The following is a 26,717-nucleotide window of genomic DNA, read 5'->3' as shown; positions in this document are numbered from 1 at the left end:
ATCACTCAGTACAGTGTTAGGTAACGGACAGTTTACACAAACATTGTATAATAATTAATGCAACGCAGTTACATTTTCGAAGATGAATAATGGCAGATAAGAAATAACATCTGGATGTGGTATGAAGCCTACTAAGGTAAGGAAAAGACTGAATTTGAAAATTAAATTATATATATTTTGAAGCGAATCAATTCAGTTCAACAACAAGTGGATGTGTGCAATCATTTAGGACTGGCAGATTCAACTGTAAGAAGAATTATAAAAAATAAAGAATTAATTTTAGCAGCAAGAAAGCCAGCTGTCCCACTGCAAGCAACTAAATTGGTTATGGCTAGGCCAGCTATTATAATTGAAATGTGAGAGACTTCTAAATAATTTTATTGAAGATAATATCCAACGCACAATTCCGTTAAGTAAAATATTATTAAATAAAAACTGATTAGCCTATATGATGATCCAAAGAAAGCTCACCTTAAAAAAAAAAAAAAAAAAACGTGGAACCATTTAAAGCTAGTAAGGGCTGGTTCGGTAGATTTAAAATTCAGGGAGAAGTCATAAGTGCAGATCAAGGAGTTGAAATTTTTAAATATACTTCTCAACAAGTTTTTAACATAGATGAAACAGAACTTTTTTTGGAAACAAATGCCCAAAAGAAGTTTCATATCAAAAGAAGGAAAGAAACATGCCAGGCTTGGTTTTTTTTTTTTTTTTTTTAGGAGCATTAGCAACTAAGGCCATATTGCTCCGGGGATATGCGGTGGTCATTCCCTGATCTTTCCACCTCCTCCGTATTTGGTGGATCACAGGCTTGAACCCCAGTCTAATCAAGAAGCGTGTGCTAAGCACTGCTGCTCCTAGCTACGGAGGTGCCGAACATGTAAGGCTTCAAAGTGGCGAAGGATCGGTTGACTTTATTGTTGAGTAGTAACGCTGCAGGGGAATTTAAAGTAAAACCCCTTTTAGTTTACCAGGAAGAGGGACAAAGTACAAAATAGACCAAAGATACAAAAACTCTACAGCCCAGGGCCATCGGATTAATAGATCTGTGATTTTAATTGTCTTTTTAAGTTTAATTTTGATAAGCAATGTACAGTAGTTACTTACCACATAATTATATACGTATGTAACAGAGAATATTTTATATTTACAGATTTTTAATATTAAATATTTTCAGCAACATTTGGAATCTTTTCACTACCATTTATTATTTGTGAGTCGCTGTGGTAGAGACAGCGACTCACAAATACATATGTTACATTACGAGAATACGGTACTCACTTTAGCACTGATTCACTTAGCGCTCTGTTTTTCCAGAACAAATTATCAGTGTTAAGCAGGGGTCACTTGTATTTGTTTTTAGAAGTGAGTATTCAAGAGCTAATTTGCATGTTGTTAGGGATTAAAAAACGCCTTAAATAACTCAACAAAAACCATACTCTTTCATCTAAGATCAGCTAACTACATCATCATAAATAAAGCTGTAGTTAGCTGATCTAATTAAGGAGGACTTCAGAAATTCTTCCAGTCACTGACTGAACACAACCCTCTCAAAATAAGAGATGGGGATATAATATGCCAACTTTGCTGGCACAGTGGAGTGCCCCAACTGTGGATTCATTTCAACTGCATGATTGCCCCCCACACAAAAGCTCAGACACCCCATGGTTTATTATAGCTATAATTTACATGGTTCTCTGGTCAGTTTTCCTGTTTGCTGGATGAAAAAATTATGCTGCCCTTGCCAAGGCCAAATACCATGATGTAAAAAAATCCCAGTTAATCACAACACAGAGAGTGGTAATCAATGGACACTGCTCATCGTGGACTAATGTTATTAGTGGAGTCCCTCAGGGATCAGTGTTGGGTCCATTATTGTTTTCTGTATTTATAAATGATATTGATGATGGTATATCAAGCTTAATGTCCAAGTTTGCAGACGATACAAAGGTTGGCAGGGTTGTCAAGGACACTACTGACACTATGCTACTGCAACAGGATCTGGAAAGGTTGAGCAGATGGGCTGAGAGGTGGCAAATGTAGTTTAACATTGACAAATGTAAAGTGCTACACATGGGAAACAGCAACCCCAGAGCAACGTATCAACTCTGTGGTACTACACTGACAGTGGTAGAGAATGAAAGGGACTTGGGGGTGGTTGTGCAGGCAGATATGAAGTTCTCTGAGCAGTGCAGATGGGCTGCAAGAGTAGCTCATGGAGTATTGTCAATGATATATAGGAATTTTTCCAGCAGGGATAAGGAAGTGATTATTCCCTTGTATAAGGCAATGGTCAGGCCACACCTAGAGTACTGTATACAGGTCTGGAGGCCTCATTTCAAGAAGGATGTAGAGCTGCTGGAACGAGTACAGAGAAGGGCAACAAGATTAGTGAATGGAACAAAGGGGTGCTCTTACGAAGAAAGGCTTAAGTTTTGCAAATTACAGTGTCTGGAGACTAGGCACCAGCGAGGTGATCTGATAGAGGTGTATAAAGCCTTGAATGGTTTGAGCATGCTCAATGCTGATGGGATTCTTCCTCTAGCTCAGAAAAATCACCTGAGAGGGCATAAATTCAAATTGAGGAAAAACAGATGTAGGATAGACGTGCGGAAATTTGCCTTTAGCCAGCGGGTGGTTGGTTGGTGGAACAGACTTCCATCCCTTGTAGTGGAGGTTGATAGCCTAAATAAGTTTAAGGCTCAGCTGGACAGGTATTTTGAACGAACAGAGGGGTGAAGTGGAAGTGGGTTTTTTTTTTTTTTTGGCTGATGCTGCATAAGCTTGCTTTCTTGCATCAAATGCCTCTACTAATGCTAATGCTAATGCTAACACAGAGAGAGAGAGAGAGAGAGAGAGAGAGAGAGAGAGAGAGAGAGAGAGAGAGAGAGAGAGAGAGAGAGAGAGAGTGAAAGAACTAAGCTCATTTCTGCATAGTGTAGAAGGATAGTGATTATGGCTGCTGTGCATCCTGCATGAGCATCCAACTGTTGTTATTCCACCATCCATCTATACTCTTTGTTGATACAATCAAGCTTTATTTTGCAATTCCATCCAAAAACCTTCCTCACCCACCAATCACACTGTTGAAACCCAGATCACATAATGTGATCCTTTGATATTAGCTCCAACCCAAGTTGATAATCAGATTTAGTGTTTTCCACACAAACAATGCAATCCTCTGATATTGTGTGCCATCCAACAAAGAGATCTACTGACATGAAATGTGCCAAAAAAAAAAAAAAAAAAGTTCCAAAAACTGCCACTAGTGGGAAATTGGTGCTGTGTGCACCAGACTCCAAATCTAACACATGATAACACTTAATACATGACCACAGCTGACACTTCCAAGAATATTCAAAATGGAGATCTGATGAATGCAGTCAAAGATCTCAAAATGTTACTTCAAAAGAAGAATATTGCTTTCTTGGCAAAACTGTTTTACTAGAGCAACAGAAATGCCGTGGATAGAATACTGGCAGTGAAAAAGATTAAGTAGTAGATCACTTTCCCAAAATGGGCTGCACACAATGATTATAAGGAAATTCAATGAAAGAGATGATTTATCAATAGCTCAGGTCAGAGGATGTCTCTCAGTCACAGCAGCTGCTGTTGAAAAGATCACTACTGTTATGTGTGTCAGATGGTGCAGCATAAAATCAACATCTGTACATTGGCACTAAGGCAGTATCACAGCAGCTTAGCATTCCAGTCAGCCATCTGTAAAGTTCTTCAATGAAGAAGATCCATGTGGTGCAACAGCTAAGTGGAACTTACCAACATCAATGTAATAACTTGGCTTTATAGTCTGGATGGAGATTAATGACCTATGGTGGGAAATATCTCTTGGACTGGTGGGACTATTTCCAGTTAAGTGGCAGTGCGAATTACCATTGTCGTATGTGTGGTCACCTCAGTTGTTGTTGTCAATAAAGTACCTTTCCTGCCCACGTGTTACAGTTTAGTGTGAGTTTACAGCAAATTTCAAAATTGGACCATAACAGCAGAGCATTAATGCAATCTTCTCCATCACTGCATGATTCACGCTCTTCAGGAAGGGGGATGTCTGGAAGCAACTGTTTTTATACTTATCATCTACAAATCAGAACAGTACTAACTAGTTTTACAATATAATAATGACAGTTGATAAGATAGCAATGTCCAACACTGAAATACAGTACCAGACCACTTGGCCAGAATGCTTAGTACTACAGGTTTTCTCGATTCTGGGAGTTTCTGGTTTTGTATGTTCTAATTTCTCTTTCTCTTTCTAAGGCAAGAGAAATATAACACATGCAAAATAAATAACTAAAAACATAATTAAGATTTTCATTATTCAAAAAAGTGTTACAAAATAAAAATTTTATGTTTTTCAGGTGTAATTCTTTGGTTTTAAAGTAATACAGTCATCAATTGAAATTTTTTATTCTTTGTCTTCTATTTTTTTTTTTAGAAAGGTGAAAAACATAATTAAGATTTTCATTATTCAAAAAAGTGTTACAAAATAAAAATTTTATGTTTTTCAGGTGTAATTCTTTGGTTTTAAAGTAATACAGTCATCAATTGAAATTTTTTATTCTTTGTCTTCTATTTTTTTTTTTAGAAAGGTGAAATACATTAATATTTTACCTTTCTAAAAAAAAAAAATTTTTTTTTAAATTCCAAGCAATACATGACTTTCCAACTTTAATTAGCATTTTTTTCATGCAAAAGGCAAGTGCATGGCTTCATCCTGCTACTGAATGTGTTTTGTAGAAAATTTTTGCAGCCCACCACACTCATCAGTAACAGCAAAGTAATACAATGAACATTGTCAAAGTTTCACCAATGGCACAAAAAAATACCTAGGTTTTAATTTTTGTTCATCTATGCAGGATATCCCTTAGGACCATTGTAAAAAAATTTCCAAACAATACAAGAAATGGAACTGTTTTACATGAAAAGACAAGAGTAATTTTTATCTGCCATCAGAAGCACTTCTTGTACCAAGTGTCACAGATGTGTTTCACAGCAAATGTTTTTCAGCCCACAACGCTTGACAACAATGGGAAAGTAATAGATATACACTGAATACTGTCAAATTTTTACCAACAGTGTAAGAGGATACACTGTTTTTCTATTCAAATTCCAAGTAGTATGCCACTCAAATTTCAATTGGAGCAGTTTTATATAAGAAAGTTGGGCATGCTTGCCCTTGGTCAATATAACCACACTGTCACCATGGTGTCACACAGAAATTTCTACTTACCAATAGCTAAGAGGATATCTAGCTTTTAGCTTATGTTCAAGAGTGTACCCCCAGGGCTGATGGACAAAAATATGTTGTAAGTGGGGCTTTAATTCTAACAGAAGCTGCTTTTCATCCAAAGAGTCAAGTGCATTTGCCAATGGTTGATATGATGACAGCATCAGGATGTTGTTGCTGTTATTGTTGTTGTTATTTGGTTTTTAGGAGCATTAGCAACTAAGGCCATATTGCTCCAGGGATATGCGGTGGTCATTCCCTGACCTTTCCACATCCTCTGTATTTGGTGGTCATGGGCTCGAACCCCAGTCTAATCAAGAAGTGTGTGCTACGCACTGCTGCTCCTGCCCACCTGGCTACGGAGGCACCAGTGTCAGGACGACCAATGGCCAAAGAGCATACATAGCTTAATAAATTTGGCCTTTTTCGTTAATGAAAATTTGTTCAAAAAACTATAACGATTTCTTTGCCACAAAAATTTTATGAACAATGGAAAGTAATGGACAGGTGAGCATGTTACAACGAAAGTGACTCTCTCTCTCTCTCTCTCTCTCTCTCTCTCTCTCTCTCTCTCTCTCTCTCTCTCTCTCTCTCTCTCCCTCCCTCCCTCCCTCCCTCCCTCTCTAATGAGCACATAGTGGGAAAGTAAGTTTGTCAGAGTGCGTAACAGCAACACAATTTTGGATTTTACCAAGATCCTTAAGGATTTAAGGCAACACAATTTTGGATTTTACCAAGATCCTTAAGGATTTAAGGTTCTTACAAATTTTGGGTTTCCAAATACAGAGTCCTATACTGCATTTTTTTTTTTTTTTTCTTGTAGTTGTTGTCGCATCAGCTTCTGTGGCCATAATGCACCTCCCAAGGTTTTTGCAGTACTTTGATCCAAGCCTGAGGCGGGATTCGAACCCGCGATCTTTGGGTTGCCAGGCAGGCACTTTACCCACCCGGCTAGCCATACTGCATTTTACCTTATATTTCAGTGCTGGATGTTGCTATCTTATACTCGCTAGGTACTAGCATTAAGCCATATTTTCCTCATTCTAATAATATATATCATATCTATTTATCAATTATTTACATCAGCTGGTGAATGCTAAGGAACTACTGATGTATTGCATCTCAAGACCATAAATATATAGTGTGCATACCATGATACAAAACAAAAAATGATGGATAGCCTCAAACAGTATAAACACCATACTGATGTCTAAACATAAATTCATAAAATACATTTAAATAAAAATAAAATAAATCTGTTTCCTTTCATCTAAAGTGGACAATATGGCATAATTCATCAGGGAATGCTAAATTTGTTTGCAGATACTATTGAGGCAGTGTTAGGTGGGTTGGAAAACTGCTAGCTTGGGGGGATTCACTGAATAAAAGACTAAAATCAACCACAGGCAGAGGTGAAAGTGATTCTTGCACTATTTCTATTAAAATGAGCAGTGGCGCCTGGAGGGCGAGGTGCTTGGGGTTTTGGGGACTGATGGCAGCCATCATGAAACCAATAAATACAAGGGCTGTGTTAGGGTAATTAAGAATAAGAATAGGTGCATGTATACTTGCATGTACAGTACACCAATGCTAGAAGTATAGTAAATAAATTTGACGAATTTGAAGTGCTGGTCAAGACATCAAAGGTAGATATCGTTGGAATATCAGAGACGTGGTATCACACATATATTACGAATGCAGAATTGGAATTTCGGGAGTACAATGTTATTATTTATTTTATTATTATTATTATTAGCTACATGGTGCAGGGAAGCCTAAGATGTATGCTGCACCTACACTTAGGCTGCACCAGCCAAAAAAAAAAAATTCCATGAGTTACCCTGAGAGAGAGAGAGAGAGAGAGTCAAAAGTAAATTTTTTTTTTTTTTTTGGTAGTTGTTGGCACATCGGCTTCTGTGGCCATAATGCACCTCCCAAGGTTTTTGCAGTATTTTGATCCAAGCCCGAGGCAGGATTCGAACCCGCGACCTTTGGGTTGCCAGGCAGGCACTTTACCCACCCGGCTAACCCGGTCGGCGTCAAAAGTAAAAGGGAATCACCAAGAAAGAGAAGAATGAAGGATCCAGCTCAGGACCCTGGGTGTGCCAAGCCCATACTCACCAGATGTGAGCCCTTGGGGCACAGAAAGGTTACACGGGACAGGAAGGGAGGGGGGACTATGCTGTTAATTAAGAAAAACAATAAATCTATGAAAGTGCATCCAGTTGATATAGATGGACAGTGCAATGTTGAGTCAGTTTGGTGTGACATAAGCACTGGGAAAGCAAAAATGACAGTAGGAGTGTATTATAGGCCCAATAACTCTAATGAGTACAATGAACAATTGTACAGAGAAATAGAATGGGCCAGTAAATCAGATTGTGTTATAATGGGAGATTTTAACTTCCCAGATATTGAATGGAACTTGAGGGTTGGTCATTCGCACACTAGCAAGACTTTTTGTGAATTAATTGGATGATTGTTTTCGGCAGCAGCATATTTGAGAGGCAACCAGAGAGGGTAATACTCTTGATGTGGTTTTCAGCAGTGATATTCGTGCATTACGAATTTGCAGATAATGGAACCAGAGGAAGTGATCACAGTGTACTGATGTAGGATTGACTTAGAGATATAATTACAATAGGGGTAAAGGGAAGGGTTTTGTTTCCGTAAAGGTGACAGCAGTGTTCTCACACAGTTTTTAAATTCCGTACAGTGGGAACAACTGATGACGTTACCAACAGCAATTTCTAAGTGGAAAGTATTCAAGGAATTAATCGTGGAAGCTACTAGGCATTTCATAGCAATTAAGAAATATTGTTCAAAATTTAAGCCTAAATGGAGGTCAGATAAACTAATGAGACTTGTGGCAGAGAAGAAAATGCATGGGATGAATAAAAATTATCAGGCGACATAGAATTCTATGGCAGATATAAGCTAGTCTGTAATCAAGTCACAAAGGAGATTAGGCAAGTGAAGGCAGATTACGAGAAATCTTACGCAAAGGATGCTTAGAAAAACAGCAAGGACTTCTTTACTTACATAAACTCTAAAAGGAAGGGAAAGAATCAGATTGGTCCACTTGATATTGATGGTTCGACTATTGTTGATCCTGCTCAGATAGCTGATCATCTAAATGAGTAAACTGAATCTACATTCACACATGAGGAGTTATTAAGGGAGGAAAATGGCACAGGTTTATCAAATTGTAACAGGGTGCATAATGATTTTGTAATAACTGAGAGCAAAGTGAAGGAGAAATTGTTGAAGTTAAACATAAGAAAGGCACCTGCGGTTGATGGAATCTATCCAGTTATATTAAAATAGGTGGCAAAGGAACTAAGAAAACCATTAGCCATAATTATGAGAGCACTCTTGGACTCGGGGGAAGACCCCATGGATTGGAGATGTGCAAATCTTTCCCCAAAGGGTGGGGGAAGGAGTGTAAATCTTTTCACAATGGGTGGGGATCTAAAAGTGACAAGAGTAATTACACAACAGTTAGTTACTTACACAGTAATTACATAACAGTTAGCTGTTCCAGGGAAAATAACGGAGTCACTGGTTAAAGATGCACTGCAAAATCAACTAGACAAGACTGTAGCAATCAGACACAGCACGGGTTTGTTAAGGTTAAGTCTTATCTCACAAATTTGATTGGATACTATGATCTGATTACAAAGGAAGTAGATGGAAAAAATAATTTTAATATCATATACTTGGATTTCAGGAAAGCGTCTGACACTGTTGCGCATGGAAGATTACTATACAAATTGGAGCAGTAATGGTATTAAGGGTAAGTTGGTACAATGGATAAAAGTGTGGTTGAGTGAGAGAAGACAGAGAGTGGCAATCAATGGATGCTGCTCTTCATGGACTGATGTTATTAGTGGAGTCCCACAGGGATCAATGTTTTGCCCCCTGTTGTTTTGTATATTTATCAATGATATTGAAGAAGGTATATCAGGCTTAGTGTTGAAGTTTCAGATGATACAAAAGTTGGCAGGGTTGTTAATGACAGTAATGGCAGTGGGCTAATACAACAGGATTTATAAAATTTGGGCAGATGGGCTCAGAAGTGGCAACTGAAGTTTATCATTGACAAATGCAATGTATTTACAGTTTTTAAATTCTATACAGTGGGATCAACTGATGATGTTAGCAATGGTGATTTCTAAATGAGAAGCCTTCAGGAACTTAATCTTGGAGGATACTAGGCTTTTCATACCAACTAAGAAATACTGTTGAAGGTTCAGGCCTAAATGGATGTCAGAAAAAATAATGAGGCTTGTGGCAGAGAAGAAAAATGTATGGGATTCATATAAATTACCAGGTAACACAGAAGCCTATGGCACATATAAGCTAGTCTGTAATCAAGTCACAAAGGAAGTTAGGCAGGCAAAGGCAGATTACGAGAAATCTTCGGCAAAGGGTGCAAAGAAAAACAGCAAAGAGTTCTTTACTTATGTAAACTCTAGAAGGAAGGGGATGAATCAGATTGGTCCACTTGATATCGATGGTTCAACTGTTGATGAAGCTGCTCAGGTAGCTAACAAACTAAATGAGTATTTTGCACCTACATTCACACATGAGGAGTTATTTAGAGAGGGGCATGCCAGAGATGAATTAAAGTCTGGCAGTGAGCTAGATAGCAAAGTGGAGGAGAAATTGTTGAAGCTAAACATAAGAAAGGCACATGTGTTTGATGGGATCTATCCAGTTATATTAAAGGCAGTAAAGTAAGTAAGCAAACTCTTAGACATACCGTATTTCCCCATGTATAAGACGCACACTTTTTCGAAAAATTTGTGGTTTAAAAACTGGGTGCGTTTTATACGGTATTTGTAGATTTTTTTTACTTGCATTTCCTGCTTCTTCACGCTTGTTGTCTTTGCACTCATTGAAAATGAGCGCAAAGACAACTTGCCTTTTTATTTACCTTGCAAAAACAACTTGCCTTTTTATTTACCTAATTGTTATTTTATATTGTACTTTATACATGTCTTATAGTTCTAGTTATGCTGGTTATTTTTATTTTTAATTAGATAAAGAGTTTTTGTAGATTACTACTTAATATACATAAAACCGTTATTTCGTTCGAATCTTGCAGCCATTGTTTTGTATAGAGTGATAGGGAATTGAAATTTTTAATTTAGGTAACGAGGTAGCTCTAACGTATAATTATATCGCGTAATACGCATCACTGTTTCTATTAGATAGCATACTATTGACATTTAATTAATTAAATTTATTGATCTTATTAATTTAAAATATCATGCCCCAAACTAGAGCAGCAAAGCAATGGGCACAAAGTGGCAGGAGTGCTGTGACTCAGAGGAGAATTGAGGGGGGCGATTCTCCAATGCACCACAGCCTAAAAAAATGTGCAACTTGTGAAATTTTGCCGAACTCTCTGGAACAGAACATGATATTGCCGTGGGGGATGTCTTTGTGTGTGCGCGATGTAAGGAGTGTAAGGAAACTCAGCGTTGTTATGGGCCTATATGGGAGTTTGAAGGACAAGGTAGATGCCCTCGAAAGATCTAAATTGAGGGGCCCCATCAAGCACTCAGCTGCCCACATCAACACCAGAGCATGCACTTGATCATCGCGCGACACAGCGGCAACCCCCAATGCAGAATGCGCTGGTCCAAAAAGGAACTAGTAGTTGTTGGTGACTCTATTGTCAGGGAAACAGGGAACATGCTTTGTAAAAAGGATAGGTGGAACAGGACCAGGGTATGTCTGCCAGGGACGAAGGTTGATGATGTTGTAGAGTGGATATCATCTTTTAAGGGCACAAAAGGTGATATAGTTGTACACGTTGGCACTAATGATATCAAGAGAAGGAGACCGGCAGAATTACTTAACAAGTACAGATCACAGTTGAAAAAAAGCCGGTAATTAGGGTTGAATTTGAAAGTGTCTGCAATTCTGCCCAGACACGATAGAAGGGAGTATATGATTGGAGCCCTGTCGATCAATTCGGCCCTGGAAAGATTGTGCAAGGCTCAAGGGGGTAGAATTTTTTTCAGCCTGGAATGTACTTGTTAACAGGAGAGACTGCTTCTACAGGGATGGGATACACTTAAATAGAAAGGGTGCAAGAATGTTTGCTGAGGCTATCGAGGCAGTGTTAGGTGGGTCAGAAAACTGCTAGATTGAGGGAATACAAGGATTAATAGTTTAACAGTAGCCGCAGACAGAGGTGAAGCTGATTCTTGCACAACTTCTATTAGAATAAGTAGCAACCTGGAGCGAGGGGTGTTGGGGGTTTCAGGAAGGCAGTCATCGTGAAATAGGTGGGTATATGGGATGTGTTAGGGTAACTAGAAATAGGAATAGGTGCATGTATGCTTGCATGTATAGCAATGCTAGAAGTATAGTAAATAAATTTGATGAATTTGAAGTGCTGGTCAAGACATCAAAGGCGGATATTGTTGGGATAGCAGAGACGTGGTGTCGCACAGATATAAGGAATGCAGAACTGGAATTTGGAGAGTACAATGAGTACAGAAAGGATAGACAGGATAGGAAGGGAGGAGGCGTTATGCTGTTAATTAAGGTAACATAAAATCAAAAGAACTGCATCCAGTTGATATAGATGAACAGTGCACTGTTGAGTCAGTTTGGTGTGACATGAGCACTGCAAAAGCAAAAATAAGAGTAGGAGTGTGTTCGAGGCCTAATGACTCGAATGAGTACAATGAACAATTGTACAGAGAAATAGAGTGGGCTAGTAAATAAGAATGTCTTATAATGGGAGATTTTAACTTCCCAGATATTGACTGGAACTTGTGGATTGGTCACTCGCACACTAGTAACTTTTTTGGATTTTTTGGATAATTGTTTTCTGCAGCAGCATGTTCGAGAGACAACCAGAGAGGGTAATACTCTTGATCTGGTTATCAGCAGTGATCATTCGTGTATTAAGAATTTGCAGATAAAGGAACCACTAGGTGGCAGTGATCACAGTGTGCTGAAGTGGGATTTACTTAAAGATTTAATTACCATCAGGGTTAAAAGGAAAGGGTTTTTGCTTCCGTAAAGGTGAGAACAGTGGTCTCAGAAAGTTTTTAAATTCTGTACAGTGGGATCAACTGACGATGTTACCAACAGTAAATTCTAAGTGGGAAGCATTCAAGGAATTAATCAGGGATGCTACTAAAAGTTTCATACCTATTAAGAAATATTGTTCAAGATTTAGGCCTAAATGGTTATCAAATGAACTAATGAGATTCATAACAGAGAAGAAATATGCATGGGATGCATATAAATTATCAAGCGACTCAGAAGCCTATGGCAGATATAAGCTAGTCTGTAATCATGTGACAAAGGAGGTTAGGTAGGCGAAGGCAGATTACCAGAAATCCTTGGCAAAAGATGCTAAGAAAAACAAAGGATTTCTTTACTTATATAAACTCTAAAAGGAAGGGGATGAATCTGATTGGTCCACTTGACATCGATGGTTCGGCTGTTGATGATCCTGCTCAGATAGCAAACAAACTGAATGAGTATTTTGCATCTACAGTCACACACGAGGAATTATTAAGGTTTAAAAATGGCAGAAGGTTATCAAATTGTAGCAGGATACTTAATGATTTTGTAATAATTGAGAGCAAAGTGGAGGAGAAATTGTTGAAGTTAAACATAAGAAAGACACCTGCGGTGGATAGGATCTATCCAGTTATATTAAAGGAGGCAGCTAAGGAAGTAAGCAAACCCTTAGCCATAATCATGACAGCTCCTTTGGACTCAGGGGAGGTACCCATGGACTGGAGATGTGCAAATGTGACCCCAATTCACAAAGGAGGATCAGAGGGCAACACAAGTAATTATAGACCTGTTAGTTTAACTTCTGTTCCGGGTAAAATAATGGAGTCACTGGTTAAACATGCATTGCAGGATCATCTAGATAAGACTGCAGCAATAATTCAGACACAGCATGGGTTTGTTAAGGGAAAGTCTTGTCTGACAAATCTGATTGGTTATTATGATGTGGTTACAAAGGAACTGGATGCAAAAAATAATTTTGATATCGTATATTTGGATTTCAGGAAAGCTTTTGACACTGCTGCGCATGGAAGACTATTGTACAAATTGGAGCAGAATGGTATTAAGGTAAGTTGCTACAATGGATAAAAGGATGGTTGAGTGGGAGAAGACAGAGGGTGGTAATTATGGATGCTGCTCTTCGTGGACTAATGTTATTAGTGGAGTCCCAAGGGTTCGGTGTTGAGTCTTCTGTTGTTTTGTATATTTATCAATTTATTTATTTATTTATTTATTTCATATGATGTGATCAATACACAAAGGAACCAGTTTTTTCTTGCCTCCTTCGTGTATCGTGGCCGGGATATCCAACCAGCCGGTTGGTTCAGCACCATCGTGATATTCAGCCTGAGGCAGGAATCGAACCCGCGACCTTTGAGTGCAAGGCAGGCACTTTACCTACCCGACAAGCCCAGTCGGCTATTTATCAATGATATTGATGAAGGTATATCAAGCTTAGTGTCGAAGTTTGCTTTGTTTGTTTGTTTGTTATTTGGTTTTTAGGAGCATTAGCAACCAAGGCCATATTGCTCCATGATATGCGGTGGTCATTCTCTGACCTTTCCGCATCCTCCGTATTTGGTGGGCACGGGCTCGAACCCCAATCTAATCAAGAAGCGGCAGAAGAAGGCCATGAGAGGCAAATCAGCAAAATGGCCTGATTTAGAGAGGGAATTGAAGATATGGATTGAAGAGCAAAGGGCAATTGGAATTCCTGTGTCCACAAAGATGGTTCAGCATGAGGCAAGAAGAATTGCTGATGAAAAAGAAGTTACTGATTTCAAAGGAGGACACAATTGGTGCTTCAGGTTCATGAAACGGAATGGACGAAGCATGCGTACACACACCAGACTTGCCCAAAAGATTCCGGAAAGCTATGAGCAGAAGGTCCTTGAATTTGATCGTTTTGTTATTCAATGTCGGAAGACACATCAGTTTGAGTTGGGACAGATTGCAAATATTGACGAAGTCCCTCTTCAATCTGATGTCCCAAGTAACAGAACTGTTGATAAGAAGGGGGTGAAAACTGTAACTATGAAGACAAGTGGACATGAAAAGAGCCATTATACAGTTGTTCTAGCTTGTAGTGCCGACAGTACCAAGCTGCCTCCTATGCTGATTTTCAAACACAAAACAATGCCAAAAGAAGACATTCCTCGAGGAGTGATTGTCCACGTTCATGACAAGGGTTTGAGAAAGTTTGGAGCAGGAGACCTGGTGGGCTCTTACGCAAACCTGCCCTATTGGTGCTTGTGCTTGATCAGTTCAGGGCACACATAACAAAAAACACAAACAAGATTGCTGCAGAGCAAAAAACAAAACTTGCCGTCATACCTGGAGGCTTGACATCCCAGCTCCAACCACTGCGTCAACATTAACAAACCCTTCAAAGCTGCCAAGAGAGATGAATGGAACCAATGGATGAAGTCTTCTGGGGACAATTTGACAGGAAGAGTGAAGGAACCAACTATAGGAGAAGTTTGTACCTGGGTGAAAAGATCCTGGGATAATATCAAGATTGAGATCGTTGTCAAGTCATTTAAGAAGTGTGGCATTTCAAATGCCATAGATGGAATTGAGGATGAGGCAATATATGAAGACAGCGATTCGTCATCAGACACAGATGAGGACAAGCTAATGGATGGGAGTTTTGACAGTGATGAGGAGTTGTATGAATTTTATGATGAATAAAACTTGAGTTCAATAACTTTTATGTAATACATTTTTTTTTTTTTTCAAATTTTGGGCCCCAAAATTAAGGTGCATCTTATACATGGGGAAATATGGTAATTATGAGAGCTTCCTTGGACTTAAGAAGGGGGTACCCACAGACTGGAGATGTGCAAATGTGATGCCAATTCACAAAGAAGGGTCAAAGGGTGACACAAGTAACTACAGACCTGTTAGTTTAACTTCTGTTCCAGGGAAATTAATGGAGGCACTGGTTAAAGAAGCATTGTAGGATCATCCAGATAACGCTGCAGTAATAATTCAGAAACAGCATGGGTTTGTTAAGCAAAAATCTTGTCTGACCCATCTAATTGGATACTGTGATGTGGTCACAAAGGGACTGGATGCAAAGAATAATTTTGATATCACATACTTGGATTTCAGGAAAGCTTTTGATACTGTTGCACATGGAAGACTGCTGTACAAATTGGAGCAGTATGGCATTAAGGGAAAGTTGCTGCAATGGATAAAGGGAAAGTTGCTGCAATGGATAAAGGGCAAGTTGCTGCAATGGATAAAGGGCAAGTTGCTGCAATGGATAAAGGGGTGGTTGAATGGGAGACAGCAGAGAGTCATAATAAATGGACACTGCTCTACATGGACTAATGTCATCAGTGGAGTCCCACATGGTTCGGTGCTTAGCCCATTGTTGTTTTGTGTATTTATCAACGATATCGAGGAAGGCTTAATGTCCAAGTTTGATTGAGGTGTATAAGGCCTTGAATGGGTTGAGTATGCTGAATTCTGATGGGATTCTTCCACTTGCTCAGATTATGAACCTGAGGGGGCATAAATTGAAATTGAAGAAAACCGGTTGTAAAACTGATGTGCAGAAATTTGCCTTTAGCCAGCATTAATTGCTGGAATAAATTTCCATCTGTTGTTGTGGAAGTTGATAGCTTAAATAAATTCAAGGAGGAAGTGGACAAACGTTTAGAGGGAATGGTTGTGTGAAATTGTTGTTTTTTTTGTTTTTTTGGCTGATGCTACATAAACTCATATGCTTTCTTTCTTGCATCACATGCCTTTGTTACTACTACTACTACCCAATATCCTATCAAAATGAAAAGTCAGGTATCTGCAGAAAATGGATAAATTTCATTTATCCATATTCTGCAGTTACTAATTATGTCTAAAATTATATATCTATAATTGAATTTTATATGTATGCACATGACTTTGTGGTAATGCATTACTACTATTGGCATAACTGATAAGTAGACAAAGTAACAAAATATTTATAAGTAAATATAATTTATAAGTAAACAGCAACCTGAAATATGAACACTGTCCCCAGAGATAAGCATCTGAATTACATTACATCTTACTTTCCACAGCTAAAGAACCATCATCCTCACTGGAATCAAATGAAGAGAGTCTGATTTTAAAATTACACAAGTGACCAATCTATTACTATGCTCTTACAATTTATCAAATTGCTACAAGAAGTTGACATTAAAAAATTAAATAAAGAGTGTTGAAATTAAAATGATTATTAAGCTCACAATTAAGATTATAATTAAAATCAAAATTAAGCTAATTCTAACTGATTGCTACTACATTTACCACCATCCACCAAGCACAAATTAGGGAACTACTCTAGACTAACAGTCTAGGCCATTTTTGCCCAGTGTGTGGATTTGCTTCAGACATTCTAAACTTCCTAAATATATATATATATGTATTACAATTAACAGCAGCAAAATGATGCAAGGCAGAAAGCTTATACAGAACCTGATATTAAATATTAAAAAAAAAAAAAAAAACTAAACCAGACTCCAATAAGGAAGTCAGTATTTCATTAAAGATACTATCAAACTTTAAAACACAGAAAAATATCAACTAACCTCTCGTCTTAGTTTATCAGCTTTTCTTAAATCCTGTCTCAAATTATCAATCTTTTGCATTGCAGTTTCCAGTTCTTCTTCCTTATCTCGCACATGCCTGGATAACTTCTGCTTCTGAGCTCTTAATTCTGAAAGCCTAAGAAAAAATTAACATTTGCTAACCAAATTTCAAAACTTAACTTTGTCTGAATAATTATTTCAAGCATTCAGTGGACAATTTATAAGAAACACCACACTAGTATTATGCGGAATCACTATTTGCACCTACAATACAGCAGTATAATCATGTGGAAGCATACTTATTCGACAGTATGACAGGTTGCATGTTCAAGCCCACATAATGGTACAAAAAACATGCTGTCCATTGCTGCACAATTTAGCATTCAGGAAATATAGTACTGAGAAGCAATATCCCAATCTGTCTGAAACGTAAAATAATGAACCAATGTATACTCCACACCATGACTTATGGAAGTGAAACTTGGGCACTCACCAAAAGAATGGAAGAGAAGCTGAGAACTACACAGTGAAGAATGGAACAAATTATATTGGGAATCAGACTGTTAGATAAGAAGAGAAACACATGGATTAGGCAGCAAACTCAAATAAAGGACATTCTTATCAAAACTAAAGAACTAAAATGGTCTTGGGCAGGACACATAGCTCAAAGACATGATGGCAGATGGACTAAGAATATAACAGAATGGTACCCAAGAGGAGCTAGAAGAAAACCTGGAAGACAAAGGCAGAGAGGGATAGATGAAATTCATACGTTTGTGGGTAGTAACTGCAAAAACTCATACTAACTGCAATGGAATACACCAACCATATATGTCCAAAACTTTATTAAAATACATTAAAATAAAACAGGATAAAACTTTTTGTAAAAATAAAAAATAAAAAATACACGGAAAACTGTAGATTTAAAAGTAGAATTAAAATATACATAAAATATTATAAATTAAAAGTGATAAGACAATACCAAAGATTTCAAAGGCAAATGCCTCCTTTATCAACAGTGGAGCTTTACTGTCATGGCACACCCTTAAATAACATCAGCAGGATCACAGCTCATGGCACATGCTACTGTAGAAGCATGGGAATTATCCTCCACACATGCATGGTGACTGGAAATGACTCAGGACTGTGCTAGGCTGAACCATTCATTAGCTTATAATAATTCATCAGCTAATACTAATCTTTAAATGTTGTTGTTGTATACAACAAATTTTCCATACCAAATTATTTTGCAGTTTAAGTTGATGCTTCTATGGTGCAAGTATTATGACATATGCTTTTAATATCTGAGTAGAGTTTCCACCACTCTGGGTTTAAGTATGTCATGTTTAGGCTCTCAGTTTTGTTAATTTCTCTAGATTGTATAATGGCAGAGAAAAACATAAAAAGTCCATGTATGGAAACCACACAGAATGGCATATTACTGTGCGAAATTATATGATTTTTTAGAACATATGTAACCGACAAAACTATTTAAAACTTAATGGGTGAACATGATTAAAACAGAACTGTACCATGTTAAGATTACAAAATTGCAACAAGGCCCATGAGGAAGTATCAACTGCTATTTACCTCCTAAGGTAAATAGATGTAGAATAGATGTGCGGAAATTTACCTTTAGCCAGCATGTGGTTAATTGCTGGAACAAACTTCCATCTGTCGTTGTGGAAGTTGATAGGTTGAATAAATTTAAGGAGGAACTGGACAGGCATTTGGAGAGAATGGTGTGTTTTTTTTTTTTTTTTTTTTGTTGGCTGATGCTGCATAAGCTCATACATTTGCTTTTGTGCATCACATGCCACTACTACTAAGAAATTCAAGCAGTACAGTAGTGTACTATTTATGTTGGATCATTAATTGCTTACACCACATTTAATTTTTCATATCTTATATTGTAATATTTATAGTGAGTAGCCTTTCCACACTGTGCAAGATACTTGGAAAAATAAGCAAAATCACGAGATCATCCTATTGCAATTTTTTACAAGTGCAGTACTAATAGAGGCATGTGATGCAAGGAAGAAAGCTTATACAGCATCAACAAAAAAAAAAAAACACATTTCACACATTCTTTGCCTCTAAAAGTCTGTCCAGTTCCTCCTTGAATTCATTTAAGCTATTAACTTACATAAAGGCAGATGGAAGTTTGTTCCAGCAAACAATTACCCACTGACCAAAAGAAAGTTTCTACACATCTATTCAACAACTGTTTTTCCTCAATTTGAATTTATGCCCATTCAGGTTCGTAATCTGAGCAAGAGGAAGAATCACATCAGAATTGAGCCTGCTCGATCCATTCAGGGCCTTATACACTTCAATTAGACCACCTCGCAGGTGCCTAGTCTCCAGACACTGCAATTTGCAGAACTTAAGCCTTTCTTAGTAAGAAGACCTCTTCATTTTCCTCATTAATGTTGTAGCCCTTCCTGTGCTCGCTCAAGCAACTCTACATCCTTCGTAAAATGGGGCCTCCAGACCTGTACGTTATACTCAAGGTGTAATCTGACCACTGCTTTATACAAAGAGATAATCACCACCTTTTCCTGGCACCAAAATTACTATATATTATTGACAATACCACATGAACTGCTCTGACAGCCTGTCAGCACTGCTCAGAAAACTTCACATCTGACTGTACAATTACCCAGGGTCTTTTTAATTTTCTATCAACCTAAGTGTAGAATCACACAGTTGGTACATTTCTCTGGGTTACTTCTACCTATATGCAGAACTTTCAATTTGTCAATGTTAAATTTCAGTTGCTAATTCTCAGCCCATCTGCCCAAATTTTCTACATTCTGCTGGAGCAGCACACCACCATCACTGTCATTAACAACCCTGCCAACCTTATATACCTTCATTAATATCATTGATAAATATACAAAACAACAGTGGGCCCAACACTGAACTCTGGGAACTCCACTAATAACATTAGTCCACGAAGAGCAGAGTCCATTGATTATCACTCTCTATATATCTCATTCAACCACCCTTTTATCTATTGTAGCAACTTTTCCTTAATAGCAAATTGCTCCAATTTGTACAGTAGCCTTCCATGTGCAACAGTATCAAAAGCCTTTCTAAGATCCAAATATATGATATCAAAATTATTCTTTGCATCCAGTTCCTTTGTAATCACATCATAGTATCCAATCAAATTTGTCAGAGAAGGCTTTCCCATGCTGTTTCCAAATTATTACTTCAGTGTTATCTAGTTGATTCTACAATGCTTCATTAACCAACGACTACATTATTTTCCCTGTAACAGAAGTTAAACTAACAGGTCTGTAATTACTCATGTCACCCTTTGATCCCCTTTGTGAATTAGGGATAGATTTGTACATCTCCTGTCCATGGACCTCCCCTGAGTACAAGGATGCTTTCATAATTTTGGCTAAGGGTTTGCTTGCTTGCTTACTTTGCTGCCTCCTTTAATATAACAGAATAGATCCCATTCACCCCAGGTGCCTTTCTTCTGTTTAACTTCAACAATTTGTCCTCACTTATTACAAAATCATTAAGCTTGCTATTAGAGTTTAATAAGCTTCTGTCCTTACTTCCTTACAGAATACCTCAGGTATGAATGTAGATGCCAAATACTCATTCAGTTTGTCAGATATCTGAGCAGGATCATCAACAGTCGAACCATCGATATCTAGTGGTCCAATCTCACTCACCCACTTCCTTCTAGACTTTATATAAGTAAAGAAGTCCATGTTGTTTTTCTTAGCATCCTTTCCTAAAGATTTCTCAATCTGCCTTCGCTTGCCTAACCTCTTTTTGTGACTTTATTACAGACTAGTGCATCACATGCATTTTCTTCTCTGCCACAAGTCTCATTAGTTCATCTGACATCCATTTAGGCTTAAAACTTGAACAGTAGTTCCTAGTTGATATTAGCATTAGTAGAGAAATTTGATGCAAGAAAGCAAGCTTATGCAGCATCAGCCAAAAAAAAAATAAAAAACCACTTCCACTTCACCCCTCTGTTCATTCGAAATACCTGTCCTGCTGAGCCTTAAACTTATTTAGGCTATCAACTTCCATGACAAGGGATGGAAGTCTATTCCTCCAACCAACTACCTGCTGGCTAAAGGCAAATTTCCGCACGTCTATCTTATGTCTTTCCTCAATTTGAATTTATGCCCTCTCAGGTGATTATTCTGAGCAAGAGGCACAATCCTATCAGCATTGAGCATGCTCAAACCATTCAAGGCTTTATACACCTCTATCAGATCACCTCGCCGGTGCCTAGTCTCCAGATACTGTAATTTGCAAAACTTAAGCCTTTCTTCGTAAGAGCACCCCTTTGTTTCATTCGCTAATCATGTTGCCCTTCTCTGTTCTCGTTCCAGCAGCTCTACATCCTTCTTGAAATGAGGCCTCCAGACCGGTATACAGTACTCAAGGTGTGGCCTGACCATTGCCTTATACAAGGGAATAATCACCTCCTTATCCCTGCTAGAAAAATTCCTGTATATCATTGACAAGACACAAAGAGCTACTCTTGCATCCCGTCTGCACTGCTCAGAGAACTTCATATCTGCCTGGACAATACCCCCCCCCCATCCTTTTCATTCTCTACAACTTTCAGTGTAGTACCACAGAGTTGATACGTTGCTCTGGGGTTGCTGTTTCCCATATGTAGTACTTTACATTTGTCACTGTTAAACTTCATTTGCCACCACTCAGTCTTTCTGCTCAACCTTTCCAGATCCTGTTACAGCAGCATAGCGTCAGTAGTGTCGTTATCAACCCTGACAATGTTTGTATCGTCTGCAAACTTCGACATGAAGCTTATTATACCATCATCAATATTATTTATAAATACAGAAAACAATAATGGACCCAACACTGAACCCTGAGGGACTCCACTAATAACATTAGTCCCCGACGAGCAGTGTCCGTTGATTACCACTCTCTGTCTTCTTCCCTCGACCACCCCTTTATCCATAGCAGCAATTTGCCTCCAATGCCACACTGCTTCAATTTGTGCAGCAGTCTTCCATGTGCAACAGTATCAAAAGCCTTTCTAAGATCCAAATATATAATATCACAGTTGTTCCCTGCATCCAGCTATTTCGTGACTGCATCATAGTATCCAATCAAATTGGTAAGGCAAGACTTCCCTTTAACAAAACCATGCTGTGTCCGAGCTATAACAGAAGTTTTGTCTAGATGATCCTGCAGTGCTTCTTTAACCAGTGCCTCCACTAATTTTCCTGGAACAGAAGTTAAACTCACAGGCCTATAATTACTTGTGTCAGCCTTTGATCCTCCTTTGTGAATTGGGGTGAAATTTGCACTTCTCCAGTCTATGGGTACCTCCCCTGAGTGCAAGGCACCTCTCATAATTATGGCTAAGGGTTTGCTTACTTCCTTTGCTGCCTCCTTTAATATAACTGGATAGATCCCTTCCACTCCAGGTGCCTTTTTGTGTTTATCTTCAAAAATTTCTCCTCCACATTACTCTCAGTTATTACAAGATTATCCAGCTTACTGCCAGAGTTAAATACACCTCTGGCATTTCCCTCGCTGAATAACTCCTCATCTGTGAATGTCGATGCAAAATATTCATTTAGTTTGTTAGCTACCTGAGCAAGATCATCAACAGTTGAACCAATCTGATTCATCCCCTTCCTTCTAGAGTTTACATAAGTAAAGAACTTTTTGCTGTTTTTCTTTGCATCCTTTGCCAAAGATTTCTCATAATCTGCCTTTGCCTGCCTAACTTCCTTTGTGACTTGGTTACAGACCAGCTTATATCTATCATAGGCCTCTGTGTCACATGTTAATTTATATGTATCCCATGCATTTTTCTTCTCTTCCATGTGTCTCATTAGTTCATCTGACATCCATTTAGGCCTAAACCTTGATTGTTTGTTTGTTATTTGGTTTTTAGGAGCATTAGCAACTAAGGCCATATTGTTCCGGGATATGTAGTGGTCATTCCCTAACCTTTCCACATCCTCCGTATTTGGTGGTGATGGGCTCGAACCCCGGTCTAATCAAGAAGCGTGTGCTACGCACTGCTGCTCCTTCCCACCTGGCTATGGAGGCACCTAACCTAAACCTTGAACAATATTTCTTAGTTGGTAAATAAAGCCTAGTAGCTTCCAAGATAAGTTCTTTGAATGCTTCCCATTTTGAATTTTCTGTTGGTAACATCATCAGTTGGTCCCACTGTATAGAATTTAAATACTGTCTCAGACCATCATAGTCGCCTTTACAAAAGCAATAACCTGTTCCTTTACCCCTGATGGTAGTTACCTCTTTGAGTAAATCCCACTTCAGCACACTGTGATCACTGCCATCTAGTGGTTGCTTTATCTGCAGATCCTTGATGCATGAAGAATCACTACTGATAATCAAATCAAGTATATTACTCCCTCTAGTTGCGTCCCGAACATGCTAATGTAGAAAACAATCATCTAATAAATCCACAAAAGCCTTGCTAGTGTGTGAGTGACCAACCCACAAATTCCAGTCAATATCTGGGAAATGAAAATCCCCCATTATAAGACTCTCTGATTTAGTGGCCCACGCTATTTCCCTGTACATTTTCTTATTATACTCATCAGAGTCATTAGGCCTATAGCACACTCCTACTCTCAATTTTGATCTCCCAATGCTTGTCACACCAAACTGACTCGACACTGCACTGTCCAGAAATGTCAACTGGCTTCACTTCCTTGAATTTTATGTGTTTCTTAACTAATAGCATAACCCCTCCTCCCTTCCTATCCTGTCTATCCTTTCTGTACACATTGTACTCCCCAAATTCCAGTTCTGCATTCCTTATATCTGTGTGACCCCACGTCTCTGATATCCCAATAATATCTGCCTTTGATGCTTTGAGCAATACCTCAAATTCATAAAATTTATTTACCAAACTCCTAGCATTGGTGTACACGCAAGTATACATGCCCCTGTTCCTATTCTTAGCTACCCTAACACAACCCATGTGTTTACTTGTACTGCAATGACTCCCAGCAGTCTCTGAAACATCCTACATCTTATTTTCCTGGCTTCTGCTCATTCCAATAGAAGCAGTGCAAGAATCACTTTCACCTCTGCCAGTGGCTACTGTTAATCTATTAGTCCTTGTATCCCCCCAGCTAGCAGTTTTCCGACCCACCTAACACTGCCTCGATAGCATCAGCAAATATTCTTGCACCCTTTCTATTTAAGTTTATCCCATCCCTGTCGAAGCAGTCTCTCCTGTTAACAAGTACAGACCAGGCAGAAAAAAATTCTACCCCTTGAGCCTTGCACAATCTTTCCAGGGCCGAATTGATCAACACGGCTCTCATCATATACTCCCTCCTATCGTGTCTGGGCAATCTTTAAATTTATTCTTTAATTTCATCTTTAAATTTGTTTAAGATATCAACTTCCACAACAACGGACGGAAGTCTGTTCCAGCAATCAACTACTTGCTGGCTAAATTTAACCCGAACTCATGACTTTTTTCCAACATTGACCTGTACTTGTTAAGTAAATCTGCATATCTCCTACATTAATGTTATTAGTGTACAACAATATCATCCTTTGTGATCTTATCATCTTTATTTAAAATAAATAAAGTCTGGGAGTCTGGGTGCGAGGTTTGCCTGTGCAGACATTGCTCCTTAAAGCTCTTCAAACAGAGAAGTTTTTCCTGATTTATTTTCTGCTTTATTAGTTTAAATTGTCATATTAACTTATTTTCTAGAGTAGCTTTATATCCCTAGTTACGATACTTAGTTTAAAGTTTAACTTAGACAGAGATTTCGTAGATATTACTTAGTATCGGTAACGGTATCAAATCCACGTGTCACAAATTGAATGAGAGGTCTTTTAACCAAATTTAGTCGATTTATTAACCAATTGTTATATCAAATTATCTTCTATAAGTAGATTATAGACCTAGTCAGGATCCTTAGTTTATTCTAAATTGAGATAGCGAGATTTCGAAGCTAATCAATACTTACGAGTCCGTAGAAATACCGTTCGTGAATTCCCGCCATTTTTACATGATAGCATAAGCTTAGTGTAATATACTGCATAATATAATATTGTCAATTAATCAGTAAATCTATTAATCTTGATAAACTTTATTGTCAATTAAATTGTATTTTTAACTCTATAAATATATATAACGACTTAATCGTAACAAATTTTTAATACATAACTATAGTGGTACACGTGATACGGAAGTTGTATAAAGGGAACACTAGATACCGAAAAAAAAAAAAAAAAAAATATATATATATATATAACATAACTGTTTTGGGATATAACTTAAGGATTTAATTTTTGTTTTACATTTTATTGAATTAAATTGGAATCATGACTCTGACCAGAGCAGCAAAGCAAAAGGCGCAAGCTAATGGGAGTGCTGTGGTTCAGGGGAGAACTGAGGGGGGCAGTTGCCCTCTGAATCACAGTCTATTAAAATGCACTGTTTGCTTGATGTTTGTGGAGCAGTCGGGTACGGGACATGATACTGCCAAGGGGGATGTCTTTGTGTGTGCACGATGTAAGGAGTGCAAGGAAATCAGGCGACAACTCAGTGTTGTTATGGGCCTTTATGAGACCTTGAAGGATAGGGTGGATGCCCTCGAAGGAAATAAATTGAGGGGCCCATCAAGCTCTCAGCTGCCCACATCAACGCCAGAGCTTGCACTTGGTCATCAGGCAACACAGGGACAGCCCCCTAGGCAGAATGCGCTGGTCCCACAGGAACTAGTAGTTGTTGGTGACTCTATTGTCAGGGAAACGGGGAACATGCTTTGTAAAAAGGATAGGTGGAATAGGACCAGGGTATGTCTGCCAGGGGCAAAGGTTGATGACGTTGTAGAGCGGATATCATCTTTTAAGGGCACAAAAGGTGATATAGTTGTACACGTTGGCACTAATGATATTAAGAGTAGGAGACCGGCGGAATTACTTAGCAAGTACAGGTCACTGTTGAAAAAAAGCCGTGAATTAGGGTTGAACTTGAAAGTGTCTGCAATTCTGCCCAGACACGATAGGAGGGAGTATATGATGAGAGCCTTGTCGATCAATTCGGCCCTGGAGGGATTGTGCAAGGCTCAAGGGGTAGAATTTTTTTCAGCCTGGACTGTACTTGTTAACAGGAGAGATTGCTTCTACAGGGATGGGATACACTTAAATAGAAAGGGTGCAAGAATTTTTGCTGATGCTGTCGAGGCAGTGTTAGGTGGGTCGGAAAACTGCTAGTTGGGGGGGATACAAGGACTAATAGATTAACAGTAGCCACTGGCAGAGGTGGAAGTGATTCTTGCACTGCTTCTATTCAAATGAGCAGAAGTCTGAAAAACAAGATGCAGGATATTTCAGAGACTGCTGGTAGTCATTGCATTACAAGTAAACACATGGGTTGTGTTAGGGTAGCTAAGAATAGAAACAGGTGCATGTATACCTGCGTGTACACCAATGCTAGGAGTTTGGTAAATAAATTTGATGAATTTGAGGTATTGCTCAAAACATCAAAGGCAGATATTGTTGGGATATCAGAGACGTGGTGTCACACAGATATAAGTAATGCGGAACTGGAATTTGGGGAATACAATGTATATAGAAAGGATAGACAGGACAGGAGGGGAGGAGGGGTTATGCTATTAATTAAGAAACACATAAAGTCAAAGGAAGTGAAGCCAGTTGACATCGATGGACAGGGCAGTGTCGAGTCAGTTTGATGTGACATAAGCATAGGGAAATCAAAATTGAGAGTAGGAGTGTGCTATAGGCCTAATGACTCTGATGAGTATAATAATATATTGTACAGGGAAATAGAGTGGGCCAGTAAATCAGAGAGTCTT

The 26,717-nt window shown here is 38.5% G+C and overlaps 1 protein-coding gene across 1 annotated transcript in view; it reads right to left on the bottom strand.

Annotated features, from left to right (window-relative positions):
- Positions 1-26,717, bottom strand: part of LOC150088463 (serine/threonine-protein kinase Genghis Khan-like) — a 905,682-nt gene that overhangs the window by 521,994 nt on the left and 356,971 nt on the right. The window contains exon 15 of the mRNA XM_090370169.1: positions 16,873-17,008. Within this exon, the coding sequence (XP_090226295.1) occupies positions 16,873-17,008 (136 nt within the window). The remainder of the gene's footprint in view (positions 1-16,872; positions 17,009-26,717) is intronic.

This window comes from Mastigoproctus giganteus, chromosome 3 (assembly GCF_048544385.1).
Source record: "Mastigoproctus giganteus isolate SK-2022 chromosome 3, ASM4854438v1, whole genome shotgun sequence".
Taxonomy (NCBI): domain Eukaryota; kingdom Metazoa; phylum Arthropoda; class Arachnida; order Uropygi; family Thelyphonidae; genus Mastigoproctus; species Mastigoproctus giganteus.
Note: the sequence above shows the minus strand (reverse complement) of the source record. Positions and strands in the feature narration are given on the sequence as shown.